Here is a 15,806-nt window from a genome sequence, read left to right on the forward strand (position 1 = left end):
ATGGAGGGAGAGAGAGAGAGGGAGGGAGGGAGGGAGAGAGGGAGGGAGAGAGAGAGGGAGGGGAGGGAGAGAGAGGGAGAGAGAGACGAGTGGGATGGTGGGAGAGGGATGGAGGGAGTGGGGAGCGATGGGAGGGAGAAAGAAGGAGGGAGGAGAGAGAGAGGGGGGAGGTGAGAAAGGAGGGAGGGGAGAGAGAGGGGGGAGGGAGAAAGGGGGGAGCGGAGAGGGGAGAGAGAGAGAGAGGGGCGGGAGAGAAAGGGGGGCAGAGGAGAGGGGAGGATGGAGAGAGAGAGAGGGGTGATGGAGGAGAGGAGAGAGAGAGGGAGGGGGATGGGAGGGAGAGGGAGGAGTTGGAGCGAGGGGGGGAGGGATGGGGATGGAGAGAGAGAGAGAGATGGAGGGAGGGAGATGGGAGGGATGGATGGAGGAGAGAATGGATGGGGAGAGGGAGAGGGAGAGAGAGAGAGGAGATTGGAGGGAGGGAGGGACGAAAGGGATGGAGGGGGAGAGAGGAGGGAGAGAGAGAGAGGGGAGAGAGATGGGAGTGTGGGAGGGAGAGGGATGGAGGGGGGGGAAGAGATGGAGGGAGAGAGAGTGGGGGAGGGCGGGGAGAGCATGGGGAGGAGGAGAGAGGAGGGAGGGATGGAGAGAGGAGGGAGAAAGTGAGAGGGAGGGAGAGTGAGAGATGGGGGGGAGGGAGAGATATGAGGGCGGGATGAGAGAGAGGGGGAAGGGGGGTGGGAGGGGAGAGGAGAGAGGGGAGAGAGAGGTGGGAGAGATGGGGGGGGGGAGGGAGGGGGAGGGAGGGTGAGGATGAGGAGAGGAGGGAGGGGGAGAGAGATGGGGGAGCGGAGGGATAGGGAGAGAGATGAGAGAGAGGGGGGGAGGGAGTAGAGGGGGGAGTGGGAGAGGAGAGAGAGGGTGGGAGGGAGTGAGGGAAAGAGAGAGAGGGGGGGAGGGAGGGAGAGAGGAGGGGGGGGATGGGGGGGCGGGGGGTGGAGGGAGGGAGAGAGATGGGGGAGGGGAGGGGGAGATGGGGAGGGAGGGAGAGAGATTGGGGGGTGAGAAGGAGGAGAGAGGGGGAGAGGGGAGGAAGAGGGATGGGGGATGAGGGAGGAAGGGTGGAAGAGAGGGGGGGGGAGGGAGGGAGGGATGGAGAGATGGGGGGGAGGGGTTGGGGGAGGAGAGAGAGAAGGGATGGGGGAGGGGAGGGAGGGAGAGGGATGGGCCAGAGGGGAGGGAGAGGGAGGGAGGGAGGGAGGGAGACGAGGGGAGGGAGGGGGAGAGTGAGAGAGATGCGGGGATGGGATCGAGAGAGAGGGGTAGGAGTGGAGGATGAGGGAGGGGGGCATATTTGATGTAGACGAGAGGGGGGGGGAGTGGAGGGATGAGGGAGAGAGGGAGAGAGGGGAGAGAGAGAGGAGGAGGAGAGAGAGGAGGGGGAGGGAGGGGGATGGAGAGGGGGGAGAGAGAGGGGGGGATGGGAGGGAGGGAAGGGAGGAGAGAGGGGGATGATGGAGGGAGGGAGAGAGAGAGAGAGAGAGGAGGGAGGGATGGGAGAGGAGAGGGGTGGAGAGAGGAGAGGGAGGGAGGGAGGAGAGAGGGATGGAGGGAGGGAGGGAGGGGAGGGAGGGGGAGAGGGGAGGGAGGGAGGGGAGGGAGGGAGAGAGGGAGAGAGAGAGGGGAGGGGGGGGGGGAGGAGAGGGGTGAGAGAGGGAGTGAGGGGGAGAGAGGGGAGGGAGGGGGATGGAGGGGAGAGAGAGAGGGAGGGAGAGAGGGGGGGGAGGGAGGGGGGAGGGAGAGAGGGATGGAGGAGGGAGGGAGAGAGGGATGGGGGAGGGAGTGAGAGAGGGGGGAGAGGGGGGGAGAGAGAGAGGGGGAGGGGGGAGAGAGAGAGGGAGGAGGGAGAGGGGGAGGAGAGAGGGGGTGAGGGGGGAGAGGGGGGGAGAGAGAGAGAGGGGGGGTGGGGGGAGGGGGGAGGGGGGGTGGAGGGAGGGAGGAGGAGAGGGGGGGGAGTGAGAGGGGGGGAGGGGGATGGGAGTAGAGAGAGGGAGGGAGGGGAGAGAGAGGGGGGGGGGGGGAGAGAGAGGGGGAGGGGGAGGAAAGAGAGGGGGATGGAGGAGAGGGGGAGAGGGGGATGGGGGGAGAGGGAGAGGAGAGGGGGGGGGAGGGGGAGAGAGAGGGGGGTGGGAGGGAGAGAGGAGGGGGGGGGAGTGAGAGTGAGTGGGGAGGGAGGGGGAGGAGAGAGGGGGGAGGGAGGGGGGGAGAGAGGAGGGAGTTGGGGAGAGAGGAGGGAGATGGGGAGGAGGGGAGAGAGGGGGGAGGGGGAGAGAGAGAGAGGAGGGAGGAGAGGGGAGGGAGAGAGAGGGAGAGAGAGGGAGAGAGGAGAGAGGGGAGGGGAGAGAGGGGGGGAGAGAGAGAGGAGAGAGAGGGGGGGGGAGAGAGAGAGAGAGGGATGGAGGAGGAGAGAGAGAGAGGAGGAGGGAGGGGGGGAGAGAGAGAGGGAGGGAGAGAGAGAGAGGGGGGTGGGAGGGAGAGAGAGGAAGGGGAGGGAGGGGAGGGGGAGGGGGGAGGGAGAGAGAGAGGGGGGAGGGAGAGAGAGACGGGGGGGGGGGAGAGAGAGTGAGGGGGGAGAGAGAGAGCGGGGGGGAGAGAGAGAGAGGGGGGGAGGAGGGAGGAGAGAGTGAGAGGGAGGGGGGGGGGGGAGGGAGAGAGAGAGAGGGGGGAGGGGGATGGTGGGAGAGAGAGAGAGGGAGAGAGAGAGCGAGGGGAGGGAGGGGAGAGAGGAGTGGGAGAGAGGAGAGAGGGAGGGGGGGGGGGGAGGGATGGGAGAGAGGAGAGAGGGGGGAGGGAGAGAGAGGGGGGGGGGGAGGGGGGGGGGGAGAGTGAGAGGGGGGGGGGGGGGGGGGAGGGGGGGGGGGGGAGGGAGAGAGGGGAGGAGAGGGGGGGGGGGGAGAGGGAGGGGGGGGAGGGGGGGGAGAGGGAGAGGGGGGGGGGGGGAGAGAGAGAGGAGGGGGGAAAGAGAGGGGGGAGAGGGGGAGAGGGGGGAGAGAGAGAGAGGGGGGGGAGGGAGAGAGAGAGAGGGGGGAGGGAGGGAGAGAGAGAGAGGGGGGAGGGAGGGGGGGGGGGGGGAGGGAGAGAGAGAGAGAGGGGGGGAGGGAGGGAGAGAGAGAGAGGGGGTGGGAGAGTGGGAGAGAGAGAGAGGGATGGAGGGAGGGAGGGAGGGAAGAGAGGGAGGGAGGGAGGGGAGAGGGGAGAGGGAGAGAGGAGAGAGAGGGTGGGGGAGAGAAAGAGAGGGAGAGGGGGGAGAGGGGGGAGAGGGGGGGGGGGAGGGAAGAGAGGGGGGGGGAGGGGGAGGAGAGAGAGGGAAGGAGAAAGAGAGGGGAGAGAGAGAGGGGGAGGGAGAGTGAGAGGGGGGAGGGAGGAGAGAGGAGAGGTCAGAGAGTGGGAGGAGAGGGGGGTGGGGGGAGGGAGAGAGAGAGGGGGAGGGGGGGAGAGAGAGAGAGAGAGGGAGGGGGAGGGATGGAGAGAGAGAGGAGGGAGAGAGAGAGGGAGGGGAGAGGGAGGGGGGGAGAGAGTGAGAGAGAGGGGGGGAGAGGGAGAGAGAGAGAAAGAGCGAGAGAGAGAGAGAGAGAGGGCGGAGGGGCGAAGAGGGAGAGAGAGAGGGATGGAGGGAGGGGGAGAGTGTGAGAGGGGGGAGGGAGAGAGAGGGGGAGAGGGGAGAGGAGAGAGGGGGGGGGGTGAGAGGGGAGGGAGGGAGAGGGAGAGGGGGGAGGGAGAGTGGGGGAGGGAGAGGGGGGAGGGAGAGAGAGGGGGAGAGAGGGAGTGAGACGGGGGAGTTAGGGAGTGAGAGGGGGGAGGGAGGGAGGTAGAGAGAGAGGGGGGAGGGAGGGAGAGAGAGAGGGGGGAGGGAGGGAGAGAGGGGGGAGGGAGAGAGAGAGAGGGGGGAGGGAGAGAGAGAGAGGGGGGAGGGAGGGAGAGAGAGAGGGGAGGGGGAGGGAGGGAGAGAGAGAGAGAGAGGTGGGAGAGGGAGGGAGAGAGAGAGGTGGGAGAGGGAGGGAGAGAGAGGGGGAGGGAGGGGAGAGAGAGGGGGAGGGAGGGGAGAGAGAGAAGGGAGGGAGAGAGAGGGGGGGAGGGAGAGAGAGGGGGGAGGGAGAGAGGGGGGGGGATGGAGAGAGTGGGGGGAGAGGGAGGGAGGGGGGAGAGGCACACGGACACACACTTTCACACAGTGTTTACCCTCAATTGATCAGAACCATATGAAGACATTTCCATCCTTCCCTCGCCCCAGCACCATCTTGTTTCTTCTTGAAACCCGAGGAAGAGGGGGAGGAGGAGGAGGAGAAAAAGGGGGGAAGGGAGGGGGAGGCAAAAATTCATTCCCATAACTGCTCCCCTTACCCCCCCCCCTTCATTCATTCTCTGTCTTCGTCTTCTCGCCTTCGGGTATTCTGTAAGTACATAAACTATAAAAATATAACACTCGTCATCTTTCCCTCTTTCTACCCATTTATCCACCAGCCTCTTACAGGCTAAAGGGATCCTGGAGGCCGAGAAGACCTCCCTCTTACACTCAAGTGAATAAAATCACCTGGCGATAGAGAGAAGAAACACAGAACTCGACGAAACTACTCGAAAGGGGCCATGTCCCTACCTCCCCAAGGTACACAGCCTGCCTGGTCCCCGCAAGGGATAGGCCGGTGTACCTGCAGGGGACCATGAAGAGCGACCTCAGCACCTGTGGGGAATTGACCTCCGGCACCCCATTCAGGTGGAGCACCTAGGTCCCTCCCCCCTTAAAGGGGGGACCAAAAATGAGGCCGTATATGGTCTCCCCCCCTTCCCCCCATTCCCCCAGGGTCTTCCTGGCCGAGCCACCCATCGCCAGCTGGGGGGGGGGGAGCTTTTGAATGTAACCGTCCTGGGGCAGGACGACGAGGGTCCTCGTGTAGCAAAGGACGCGCTCTCTGTGCGCGTGCAGGTACCCACCTGAGGTGTGTGTGTGTGTGTGTGTGTGTGTGTGTAAGTGTGAGTGAGTGAGAGAGAGAGAAAGAGGGAGAGAGATTCTGTATCGTTTCATGTCTATTCGTCGTTCTGCAAATGGAATGACAGCACTGTGATGATGTCATTGTGGGATGACGCCCCTTTTAGTATGACATTGTGGGGTGATGTCACTGTAATATGACGTCATTGTGATGTCACTATGTTGACGTCACCCAATATAGTAGCTATCTCCACTCCTCTTTTGAACATGTTCTCCCTTAAATGAACAGTATAAATAAATTATGTTGTTATCACTAGTATCATTAATACTTGGGGCTTGAGGTCAGGCATGGAGACGGTTCGAGGCTACCTGGCGGAGAGGCGAGTTCGGCGTTGGGGCATTTATAATCCCTATTGCCTCAGTCGTTCACGACGTTTAACCGGTATCATTATATCATTACATTTTTATTGTTGATAATGATACTATCATTACGATAATTATTTTGCTGATATCTACTGTATATGATTGATATATTATCATCATTTTAATCATAATAATTATTTTATCATTATCATTAATATTAGCATCATTACAATTAATATCATTGTTATTATCATTACTATAATTAACTGTTGTTATTACCATTATTTTGATTATCATTTTTATTATCAATATCATTACTATGATTATCATTATCTTATCATTATTATTATCATCATTATTGTTATTTTCTATGATACCTATTATTAGAAGAAAGGGTAGAGAATGGTGGGATGAGGAAACAAAGAAGGTTGTAGAAGAGAAGAAGCGAGCTTTCACAGATTGGTTACAAAATAGGACGAGGGAGTCATATGAGAGGTACAAAGAAAAGAAAAGAGAAGTAAAGCAAAAGGTAAAGGATGCAAAGAGGAGAGCAGATGTGAAATGGGGTAAGAGTATGACAGAACATTTTGAAAGTAATAAAAAGATGTTTTGGAAAGAAATTAAGAGAGGAAGAGGAGGCGAATCAAGTAGAGAAGAAAAGGTAAAAGGTGCAGATGGAGAGATGATAATGGAAGAGAAGGCAGTAAGGGGAAGATGGGCAGAATATTTTAGGGAGTTGCAAAATGTGAAGGAGGATAGGGAGGGAAAGATAGCTGCAGTAGGAAATGCGAAGAAAATGAGAGTGAGGAGTGAGGAGAATGGAGGAGAAATAAGGAAAGGATGAGGTGAAGGCAGTTGTTAAGATGATGAAAGCAGGTAAGGCACCTGGTCTGGATGGATGCCATGCAGAATGTCTGAAAAAGGGAGGTACAGTGATGGTGGACTGGCTGGTGAGGTTATTTAATGTTTGCTGGAGAGAGGGTAGAGTGCCGGAGGACTGGAGGAGTGCCTGTATAGTTCCTCTTTACAAGGGAAAAGGGGATAAGTGTGAATGTAGTAGTTTCAGAGGGATCAGCTTGTTAAGTGTAGTTGGGAAGGCTTATGGGAGGATCTTGATTGAGAGGATTAGGAGAGGAACAGAAGGAGTAATTGGGGAGGAACAGTGTGGATTTAGGACAGGTAGAGGTTGTGTAGATCACATCTTTGTGGTAAGACAGATATGTGAGAAAGCTATAGGAAAGGGGAAGGATGTTTTTTGGGCTTTTATGGATCTGGAAAAGGCTTATGATAGGGTAGACAGAAAGGCACTGTGGGAGGTTATGCAGATATACGGAATAGGAGGAAAGCTTCTGGGAGCTGTCAAGAGTTTTTATGAGAGTAGTAGAGTTTGTGTCAGGATTGGAAATGGAGAGAGTGAGTGGTTCGAGGTAAAGGTGGGACTTCGTCAAGGATGCGTTATGTCGCCCTGGCTGTTCAACTTATACATGGATGGGGTAGTGCGAGAGGTAAATGCAGGGGTAGTTGGTCAGGGATTGGAGATGGTTAAAGAAAATGGAGAAAAGTGGGAGGTGAGCCAGTTGTTGTTTGCGGACGACACTGCGCTTGTGGCAGGATCGGAGGAGGGATTGAGGAAGTTGGTGGCAGAGTTTGGGAGAGTATGTGATAGAAGAAAGCTGAAGATAAATGTGGGTAAAAGTAAGGTGATGAGATGTACAAGGGGTGAAAGTGGCAGTAGACTGGAAGTGAGCATTAAGGGAGAGCGACTGGAGGAAGTGGATAGTTTTAGATACTTGGGTGCAAATGTGGCAGGAAAAGGTGGAGTGAAGGTGGAGGTAGAATATAGATTGAGAGAAGCGAGTAAATGCCTTGGTGGATTAAAGAGTGTAATGAGGAATAGACATTTGGGAATGGATGCGAAGAGGAGACTGTATGAAGGAGTGATTGTGCCAACAGCACTGTATGGGGCAGAAACATGGAACATAAGAGAAGAGAGAAGGAGTTTGAATGTGTTTGAGATGAGGTGTCTGAGAAGTATGATGGGGGTTACTAGGCTAGATAGAGTGAGAAATGAGGAGGTAAGGAGGAGAACAGGGGTGGAAAAGGAGGTGGGAGATAGGGTTGATGAAAGAATATTAGGATGGTTTGGACACATGGAAAGAATGAGTGAAGAAAGACTAGTAAAAGAGGTATGGAAGGCAGATGTGGAGGGGGTGAACATGAGGGGACGTCCTAGGATGAGGTGGATGGATGGGGTGAAGGGGGCTTTGGGGAAGAGGGGAATGTCTGTTGAGGAAGGACGGGAGAGGACAGAAGACGGGTGAATGGAGAATGGTTGTATATGGATGATGTTGTGATTGCATGAGGCATGGGCGGGGGGGGGGGGTGAGGTAGTATGTGTGAGCAAAATTTGACGCAGCCCGAAGGGATTTCTCCCCGTCCTCTCCTTTTATGCAATGGGGGGACGGAGAGTGGGGGGTCGCCGATTTAATGAAGCGGCCTTGCTGTGGATGTGCTGTGTCTTGCAACACTGCTTCTGACCCAGGGCAGTGGACAAGGTGCAGGGATGACCCGTCATCCAGGAGGTGCTCAGATAAGAGGGAGGGTGGAGGGGTGTGGAGTGTATTCAGGGATGGAATGGGTGGAAATGATTTTATGCATTTCCCTTTTTGGCTACCTCCCTTGTAAGGGGGAAGAAGCCTTGGTATATGTATGTATGTATTATCATGATTAACTATTAATACTATTATCATAATTATCAATGTTATTATCATTATTTGTAATATCATTATTATAATTATTATGATTAGTATCATTATAGTTATCATAATTAATATCATCATAATTAATATCATCATTATTATCATAATTTTTAACATTTTCCAACCATTCAAGATTTCCAATAATTCCTAAGTGCCTCTCCCCTCCCTCCCCCCGTAAAAAAAAAGCGAGAGAGAGAGAGAGAGAGAGATGATACATGGAAGACCGACTGAAGAAGACCCCCCCGTCTTCAAAGACTCGACCTCTTCTGGTGGACAAATATTCTTCGGCCAAGAGGAATCCAAAAAGAAAGGAATGGGGGGGGGGGGAAGCCTCCGACTGAGGAGACTTTGACAATGCCAACTCGAAATGATGACCTCCCCCCCTACCCTACCCACCCTCCCTATGCAGAGGTTTCCGAGATCATTTTGGGGCGGGAGATTGGGCCAGGCTACCTGTCTCAGGTCACGCAAAATTTTTGTGTATACACACGTACACAGACACACTACACACAAACACAAAAACACACACGTACACACACGCACACACACACACACACACACACACACACACACACACACTTATATATATATATATATATATATATATATATATATATATATTAGGCTGGACAGTGCCCATTTGAGATAGCAAGAAAAGAGAAAAAAGAAAAAATATAAATGTGGAAATGTATCCTGAAGAGAAAAGGATCTTAAATTTTGTTCTCTTTTTAGATGGGGAGAGGGGTAATTGCTCTCGATGTGATTGAAAAAAGTGAATTCAATTGTTGTTCCGTTTTTTTTGTTTTTTTTTTTTAGGAGGGGGAGGGGGAGGGGAGGAGAGGGGGTGAAAAAGATGTTCTAAATTGTTCAGGAGGAAACGCACAGACTCGCATGTTGATTCACCAAAGCTTTTGTATCGAGGAAGAGGAGGAGGAGAAATAAATGAACAGGAGGAGGAGAAGCAAGTGAAGAGAGAGAAGAGAAAGAGGAAAGGAAAGAGAGAGATACAGTAAGGGAAGTAGAGACAGAGAGAGGGAGATAGAGGGAGAGAACAATAGAAAGAAAATATAAGAGAAAGAGAGATACAGAAGGGGAGAGAGAGAGAGAAAGAAAGAGAAGGGAGAGAGAGAGAGAGATACAGAGAGAGAAGAGATCACGGGGCACCCACCTGGAATCCGTCGTAGGTCCATGACGCGAACTTCATGATGCACCTCTGTTCGTCAAAGGGGAAGTACTCGACGTTGATCGAACACGACGACTTGAAGATGGCCGACGACAGCCACGTCACGTTCCCGTCTGACGTCACGATGATGTTGGTGCTCAAGATGGCCGTGTTGTATTGACTGTCAGCACTGCAAAGGGAGACAGATATATAGAAAATGCACAATAAATATGTATATATATATTGTATACGTAAAGATATTCACTTGCTGTAAGAATGTCTATAGGCAATTCACTCAAAGAATCTCAGTCGATTTTCAGTTGGCAGCCCTGCTCACTCTTCCCCCGCTGAGCTGACTGAAACCTCAAGCTTCCTTAAAATATATTTATATTTGTTCACTTAGCTCAGTGGCTATGCGAGTTACACGAATTTCATATGCATCTAGGGATGAAGCAGTCCTTGTTCACCTATTTCAAAGCTTTCCATCTCGATAGTGCAAAGAAAGTAATTATAGCGAGTATAAGGCAAGGAATGTAATTTCAATGTTTATACAGCATTTACTTATTATCACTGTGTCCAGTCATTCTGAGGCTGATTGTAAAATTTAACATGTTTTCTGTGATATAAAATAGTCATGACTATGACTGTGCTTTCACATACCCCATAAAGTGACACATAAAAGAGAAAATGAAAGGTTTATATGATTATCTTTTGATACTGGACGGGTGGCGGGAAGCACAGCGTCTTGCTCCCTCCCTCCCTCCCTCCACCCCAATCAATCTCATGAGTCGAAGTTGAACATGACTTGAGTACATACATTAGTTTACGGCTTTCATCATCTCATATTCATTATCTTCTTGAGTCTTTGAATACGATTGTAAGAACGCATATGGTCGGAAGAGTGACACTCAGATCGGAAATTGAAATATTTACTGATATGGAAAAGTTTGTGAGTTGCATCGTAGCAAACTTTTTCATATCAATAAATACTTCAATTTCCGATCTGAGTGTCACTCTTCCGACCATATGCGTTCTTACAATCGTATTTAAATACCCAAGAAGATAATGAATACGAGATGATGAAAGCCGTAAACTAATCGAGATGCGAAAAACCATGAGCGATATGTACTCATGTTCAATTTTATCTCATGAGATTGATTGGGGGTGGAGGGAGGGAGGAAGCAAGACGTTGTGCTTCCCGCCACTCGTCCAGTATCAAAAGATAATCATATAAACCTTTCATTTTCTCTTTTATGTGTCACTTTATGGGATATGTGAAAGCACAGTCATATTCATGACTATTTTATATCACAGAAAAGATGTTGGACACAGTGATAATAAGTAAAATGCTGTATGAACATTAAAATTACATTCCCTATCTTATATTCACTATATTACTTTCTTTGCACTATCGAGATGGAAAGCTTTGAAATAGGTGAACAAGGACTGCTTCATCCCTAGATGTATATGAAATTCGTGTAACTCGTATAGCCACTGAGCTAATTGAACAAATATAAATATATTTTGGAAGCTTGAGGTTTCAGCCAGCTCAGCGGGGGAAGGGTGAGCAAGGCTGCCAACCGAAAACGCAAGATCGACTGAGATTCTTTGAGTGAATTGCCTATAGTATAAAATCATCACCACGAAAGGAATATCTTCCATCTTTTCTTTGAGTGACGTCATGTTGCGCAACATAATCGCAAAGATAAAACAAATATAAAAAAATGTGCACACTAATAGCGTATCCTATTACGTATATTAATCTAAAAAATATTTTTGCATTCAAATCACCGAAAGAATTAACTTATGGGAAGATATCACAGCGACTTGATATCATAATGACACACAAACAGACATCAACGGTAGCGACATCTGGCAACATGAAAAACAACCAATACCCACATAATCTTTTCCCGTTCAGTAACTGAACCAAATTAAACATAAAAAATAATAAAACAAAAAGAGATGAAAATTCTTTGAAGAAGAAAGACCTCAGCATTTCCTTGATAACGGATGATATGAGATAAGATTCTTTCGACTTGAAAATAAGCTAAAGATGTTGCAAGACAAGATTTGCTTCGCTTCTGCATAATGCGTTCGATCCGTTGGATTTGCTCTCCGACATGACGTCATGTCGTGGTGATCGCCTTTTGTTTTCATTCTTGGCGTCGTATGTTAGATAATTATTTATATTATTTCAATAGTGAGGCGATTGAATGGTAAAATGTGCTTAAACAAGGATATAGTGAAAACAAGTAAACTCTAAGGGGGAGAGAGAGAGAGAGAGAGAGAGAAGGAGGAGAAAGAGAGAGAGAGAGAGAGAGAGAGAGAGAGAGAGAGAGAGAGAGAGAGAGAGAGAGAGAGAGAGAGAGAGAGAGAGAAGGAGGATCAGGAAAAACAAATCTTGCTGCCATTACATGAAAACAAATAAATAGATTAATAAATATATCTACAAATAAACAGAGAAATGAACAAATAAATGAATAAGAAAAAAATACAAGAAGCATGAATAAACTAAAACCATTATAATAATAAAAAAAACTAACTCGGGCTAATATTCTGAAAACTTAATCATACGCATTATAAAAATCAGCCAGAGGGTAATTGATGTCTTAACTAACATAACTTACTGACATAGTAATCACCACTATGCCCTGAACCCTTTATACTGTGGGTCACTCTGACAACTGGTTCTTTGTAAAATCATAGATATTAAGAAAGTGTTTTACATCATGATACATTACATTATTTACAGAAATGTTACATGTAAATATTACAATTTATAGAATATTTATTTATGTGCACTAAAGGATGTGTGTGTGTGTGATTCACAATGGTCTTAGATCACGTGTTGGACTCGTGATCGACGGCTATTTCCCTCCCGAAATAGAGCTCAGAACTCATATATGACCGATCTATGGGTAATGCTGTGATCTTACACGCACCCTCGTCCACGAAAGTTGGAGTAACGACCCGCAGCGCAGCGATACAGACATTATTTCAGCCCTGGGCGGGATTCGAACCAGGACCGCCGTAGTGGCAGCTGGAAACTCTACCACTGCGCCACGAATCGTGTGTATGTGTGTGTGTGTGTGTGTATGAGTATATTTATGTATATGTGTATGTATGTTTATGTATGTGTGTGCGTGCAAGTATGTTTATGTATGTGCGTGAATGTTTATGTATGTATGTGTGTGTGTGTGTGTGTGTGTGCGTGCATATGTGTATATATATGTCAACAGCACACTCAACTTTTTTTATACATATCATTTTTGTGAACACTCGGAATTCTTCTAATCTAATCTTGTCCACGTCCCAAACTTTGGCTGAACTCCTGCATTCCCTCAGAAGGGAAGGAAGGAAAGGAAGGAAGGAAGGGAAGGAAGAAGGCGGCTACAAGCTTACAAGAACCGAAGAAGAACTTAGAAGAACTGAAAAATTTCCCAAAAGATAATCAAAGTTGAAATTGTTGTCGACTTTTTTAACATTTGCATCACCTTGATCTAATGCTACCGATGAAGAGCACCAACATATATATATATATATATATATATATATATATATATATATATATATATATATATATATAAAATATACAGTATTGTATGTAATTGCATCGACTGGAAGCTTATTCCAGTTTGATCACAGATTAATTATTATGACTATTATTAAAAATATTTTTCTCGATTTTAACAGATATTCAGTAAATGAATGTGGGAGAAAATTCACACTGCATAAGTCCAAAATGTCACGTTCAATTACAATCTTTGGATTCGAATATGCAAAAATGATCCTTATGCACCTCTGCCATACTGATATTTTTATCCACAGCGGAAAACTTTACTGAAAAATATGGAAAACAAATCTTATGAATTTTGGTACGGATTCTCTCGTGATTTCAGTTACATATCGATTACAAAAGGTCTAAAGCGAATTAGTAAATGACTAAATAGAATCAGTAAATGACTAAATAGAATCAGTTAACCATTCAATCAGTCAGCCAATCACTACTTAGATTATGTTTCTTTAGTCATTAAAAACTGATTTATTTTTTCAGGATTCATATTCTTCCTCACGATAGATAACTTAAGCCATCAGGACGTAGATTTAACTTAGAATTAGGTAGAAATAAATTCACAAACAGCACTGTCTATGAATCGAACAAGACTTTTAGCCGAGGTGATGAAATGTAATACTTTTCAAAGTATGCAAATACAAGAGCTGTATTTATTTATTTATTTATTTATTTATTTTATGGGCTTAAAGGTCTCCTATGAGCATGGTTTATCAAAATAAATCACGCATTAATTAAACACTCATAATTCCAACAATGTTGACTAGCCATTAGCTATTTTAACGTCATTGTGGGAGCGGTGGGAGTGAAGGGCGGGAGTTTGGGTCCGTCCCCTTCTTCGGGAGGATCCCTGCTATGATCCTGAGTGAGCCCGTGGGTGGTGGAGCTCCCAAAACTCCCGGGACTGTTGGTGGGACTGCTAGAGGCACAAGTATTCAGAGTTGCTCTACACAGGCTCAAAGGAAACTGGGAATACACTACAGTAGACAGATTACTCACTCTCCCAACACCAAAGACCTCGGCACATAGACTGAAAACAGTAGACTTCCACGAATGGGTACAGATACACTGAACGAGACAAGGGAACAAGATCAAGGGAACTTACAGGGAGACAAGGAAAAGAACGTGGAAATAATGGCCGAGGAGAACCATTTCACTGGTCCACAAAGATGCGAAGATCGTGTCTGGAAGAACATCTTTCGCATAGGTGATCATTTACGATGGGCATGGGAACAATGCCTTCAATACATTCTTAATCATTTGAGAGGTAGATTCTGTTGTCCACCTGTCAGTGACAACAGAACCTCGTCAAAACAGGATTTAACCTTCTTTAACCTTAACGTCCGTTGCCCTCAGGAAGACGAGTTTCTTTCAAGTATACGACTACTTTTTAAACAGTGCCAAAATGAGGTCAACCACAAACACTTCATCCATGAAGATCGCTGGACCAATAAAAGTGCCTTGAATAGGGAAATTACCTTGGAAGATATACTACAGGATGTAAGGTTGATATTTCAGCCCATCCTGAAAGCAGAAGAGCCTATGCTTTCTGTAGGTGTTTCACAAGGCAAAGAAAGTACCCAAAAGCAAGTTTCTCAGTGCATCAACCCGACCACCAGACTAGAGAGTCCGACAGTCCTACAAGATTCCTCAACATACATCAGTGACAACACACTCGAGGGGATCAGAGAATTGTTCACACTCTACCCCGATAACGAGCCACAACAAGACGGGAAGGAACGAACTCCTTCTTGGTTTCCGATGCAACTGGACTTCGAGAGACGAGCGTCCTTCATACCAGTGGTGTTCAAGAAAGGTAAAGTAAGTCTCGTCGGTAAGTCATTCCAGCACTGTAAACAGTCACTACACGGCCAGCGTAAGTCAGAAGGTAATGACAGAGAAAAAGAAAGATATTCTTCGTGGGTTCAGATCAAAATAGATTTTGAAAGAAGGCCTTCATTTATCCCTGTCGTGTTCAAGAAAGAACACCAAAAGAAGCTCATCGAGCCAGAGAGCTCAATTGATTGCAGCAACGGAGCTCTCACAAGCATAAGGTACCTCTTTGAGCCTTCCACTAATACTGAGCAACTCCAAGCCTCCGAGAGAATTCCGTCATGGTTTCCTTTGGTCATCGATTTTGAGAGGAGAGCTTCATTTGTTCCCTGTGAGTTTAACTCAAAAAGAAGTGATCGTTCTACCAAGAAGACACCCAGACCCAAGCAAAAGGTCTTGGCCCTTCAAAACCTTAACGAGTCTGAGGAACAGACTGTCTCTGAGTACTCCAGCTGCAATTTAGGAAAGTTCCTGCACCCTTTGAGTCGACACTCTCATCCGGAAGACCAAAAGGAGTCTCGTTCACGGATAACAGAAGTTTCCAAGACTAAGAAAACCAAAGGATACATGGCATCCTTAAATATCAAGCGGAAAGAAAACTTCGGTAAATGGCTTGCGACACTTGCAGGAGAAACAGGAATTTTCTGTCTCAATCAGAAGAAGTGATTGAATGGACTTCTGGTCAAAGTTGTGGTTTAGGGTGACTAAAGAAATGGAAAGTTTTCGTTTGAAGAATTCAGTACCACGATATAAGGCTTCCAAGCACAGTAAGGGCTTAAAAAGAGTGGCGATTTGGTTTTCGTCATTTTCCGTTGCTGAGTATTTCTCAAGTTAAAAAACGAGTGATAAACCGGTTGGAACGGCAAAGTAATGGTAAATCTACTACAAAGATCCTAATGAAAAATTGATCAAGTTCTTAGGTTTTGAAAGGCTTAAATTGCATCGTAATGGTAATTTTTTTCGTGCAAGGATTCATCGTATTTGAATAATGATGATGATGATGATGATGATGAGGTTGGATTTTTTTTTCTTCAAAAAGGGGCTGCGCAGTTGCTCAGTGGATACCGTGTGGATCTCATGAGCAAGTAGTCGTGAGTTCGATTCCCTGGACTAAATCCGTGCCTCCTGCAT

The 15,806-nt window shown here is 48.2% G+C and overlaps 1 protein-coding gene across 1 annotated transcript in view; it reads right to left on the minus strand.

Moving 5' to 3' along the window:
• Nucleotides 1-4,415: 4,415 nt before the first annotated feature.
• LOC143021142 (neuronal acetylcholine receptor subunit beta-3-like) overlaps nucleotides 4,416-15,806 on the minus strand; it is a 589,791-nt gene continuing 578,400 nt past the window's right edge. The window contains exons 6-8 of the mRNA XM_076178431.1: nucleotides 9,275-9,458; nucleotides 4,655-4,738; nucleotides 4,416-4,451 (exon numbers count right to left, since the gene is read on the minus strand). Coding sequence (XP_076034546.1) covers nucleotides 4,416-4,451; nucleotides 4,655-4,738; nucleotides 9,275-9,458 — 304 coding nt within the window. The remainder of the gene's footprint in view (nucleotides 4,452-4,654; nucleotides 4,739-9,274; nucleotides 9,459-15,806) is intronic.

The sequence above is a fragment of the Oratosquilla oratoria genome, chromosome 41, assembly GCF_046742065.1.
Source record: "Oratosquilla oratoria isolate Oo_2021 chromosome 41, ASM4674206v1, whole genome shotgun sequence".
Classification (NCBI taxonomy): domain Eukaryota; kingdom Metazoa; phylum Arthropoda; class Malacostraca; order Stomatopoda; family Squillidae; genus Oratosquilla; species Oratosquilla oratoria.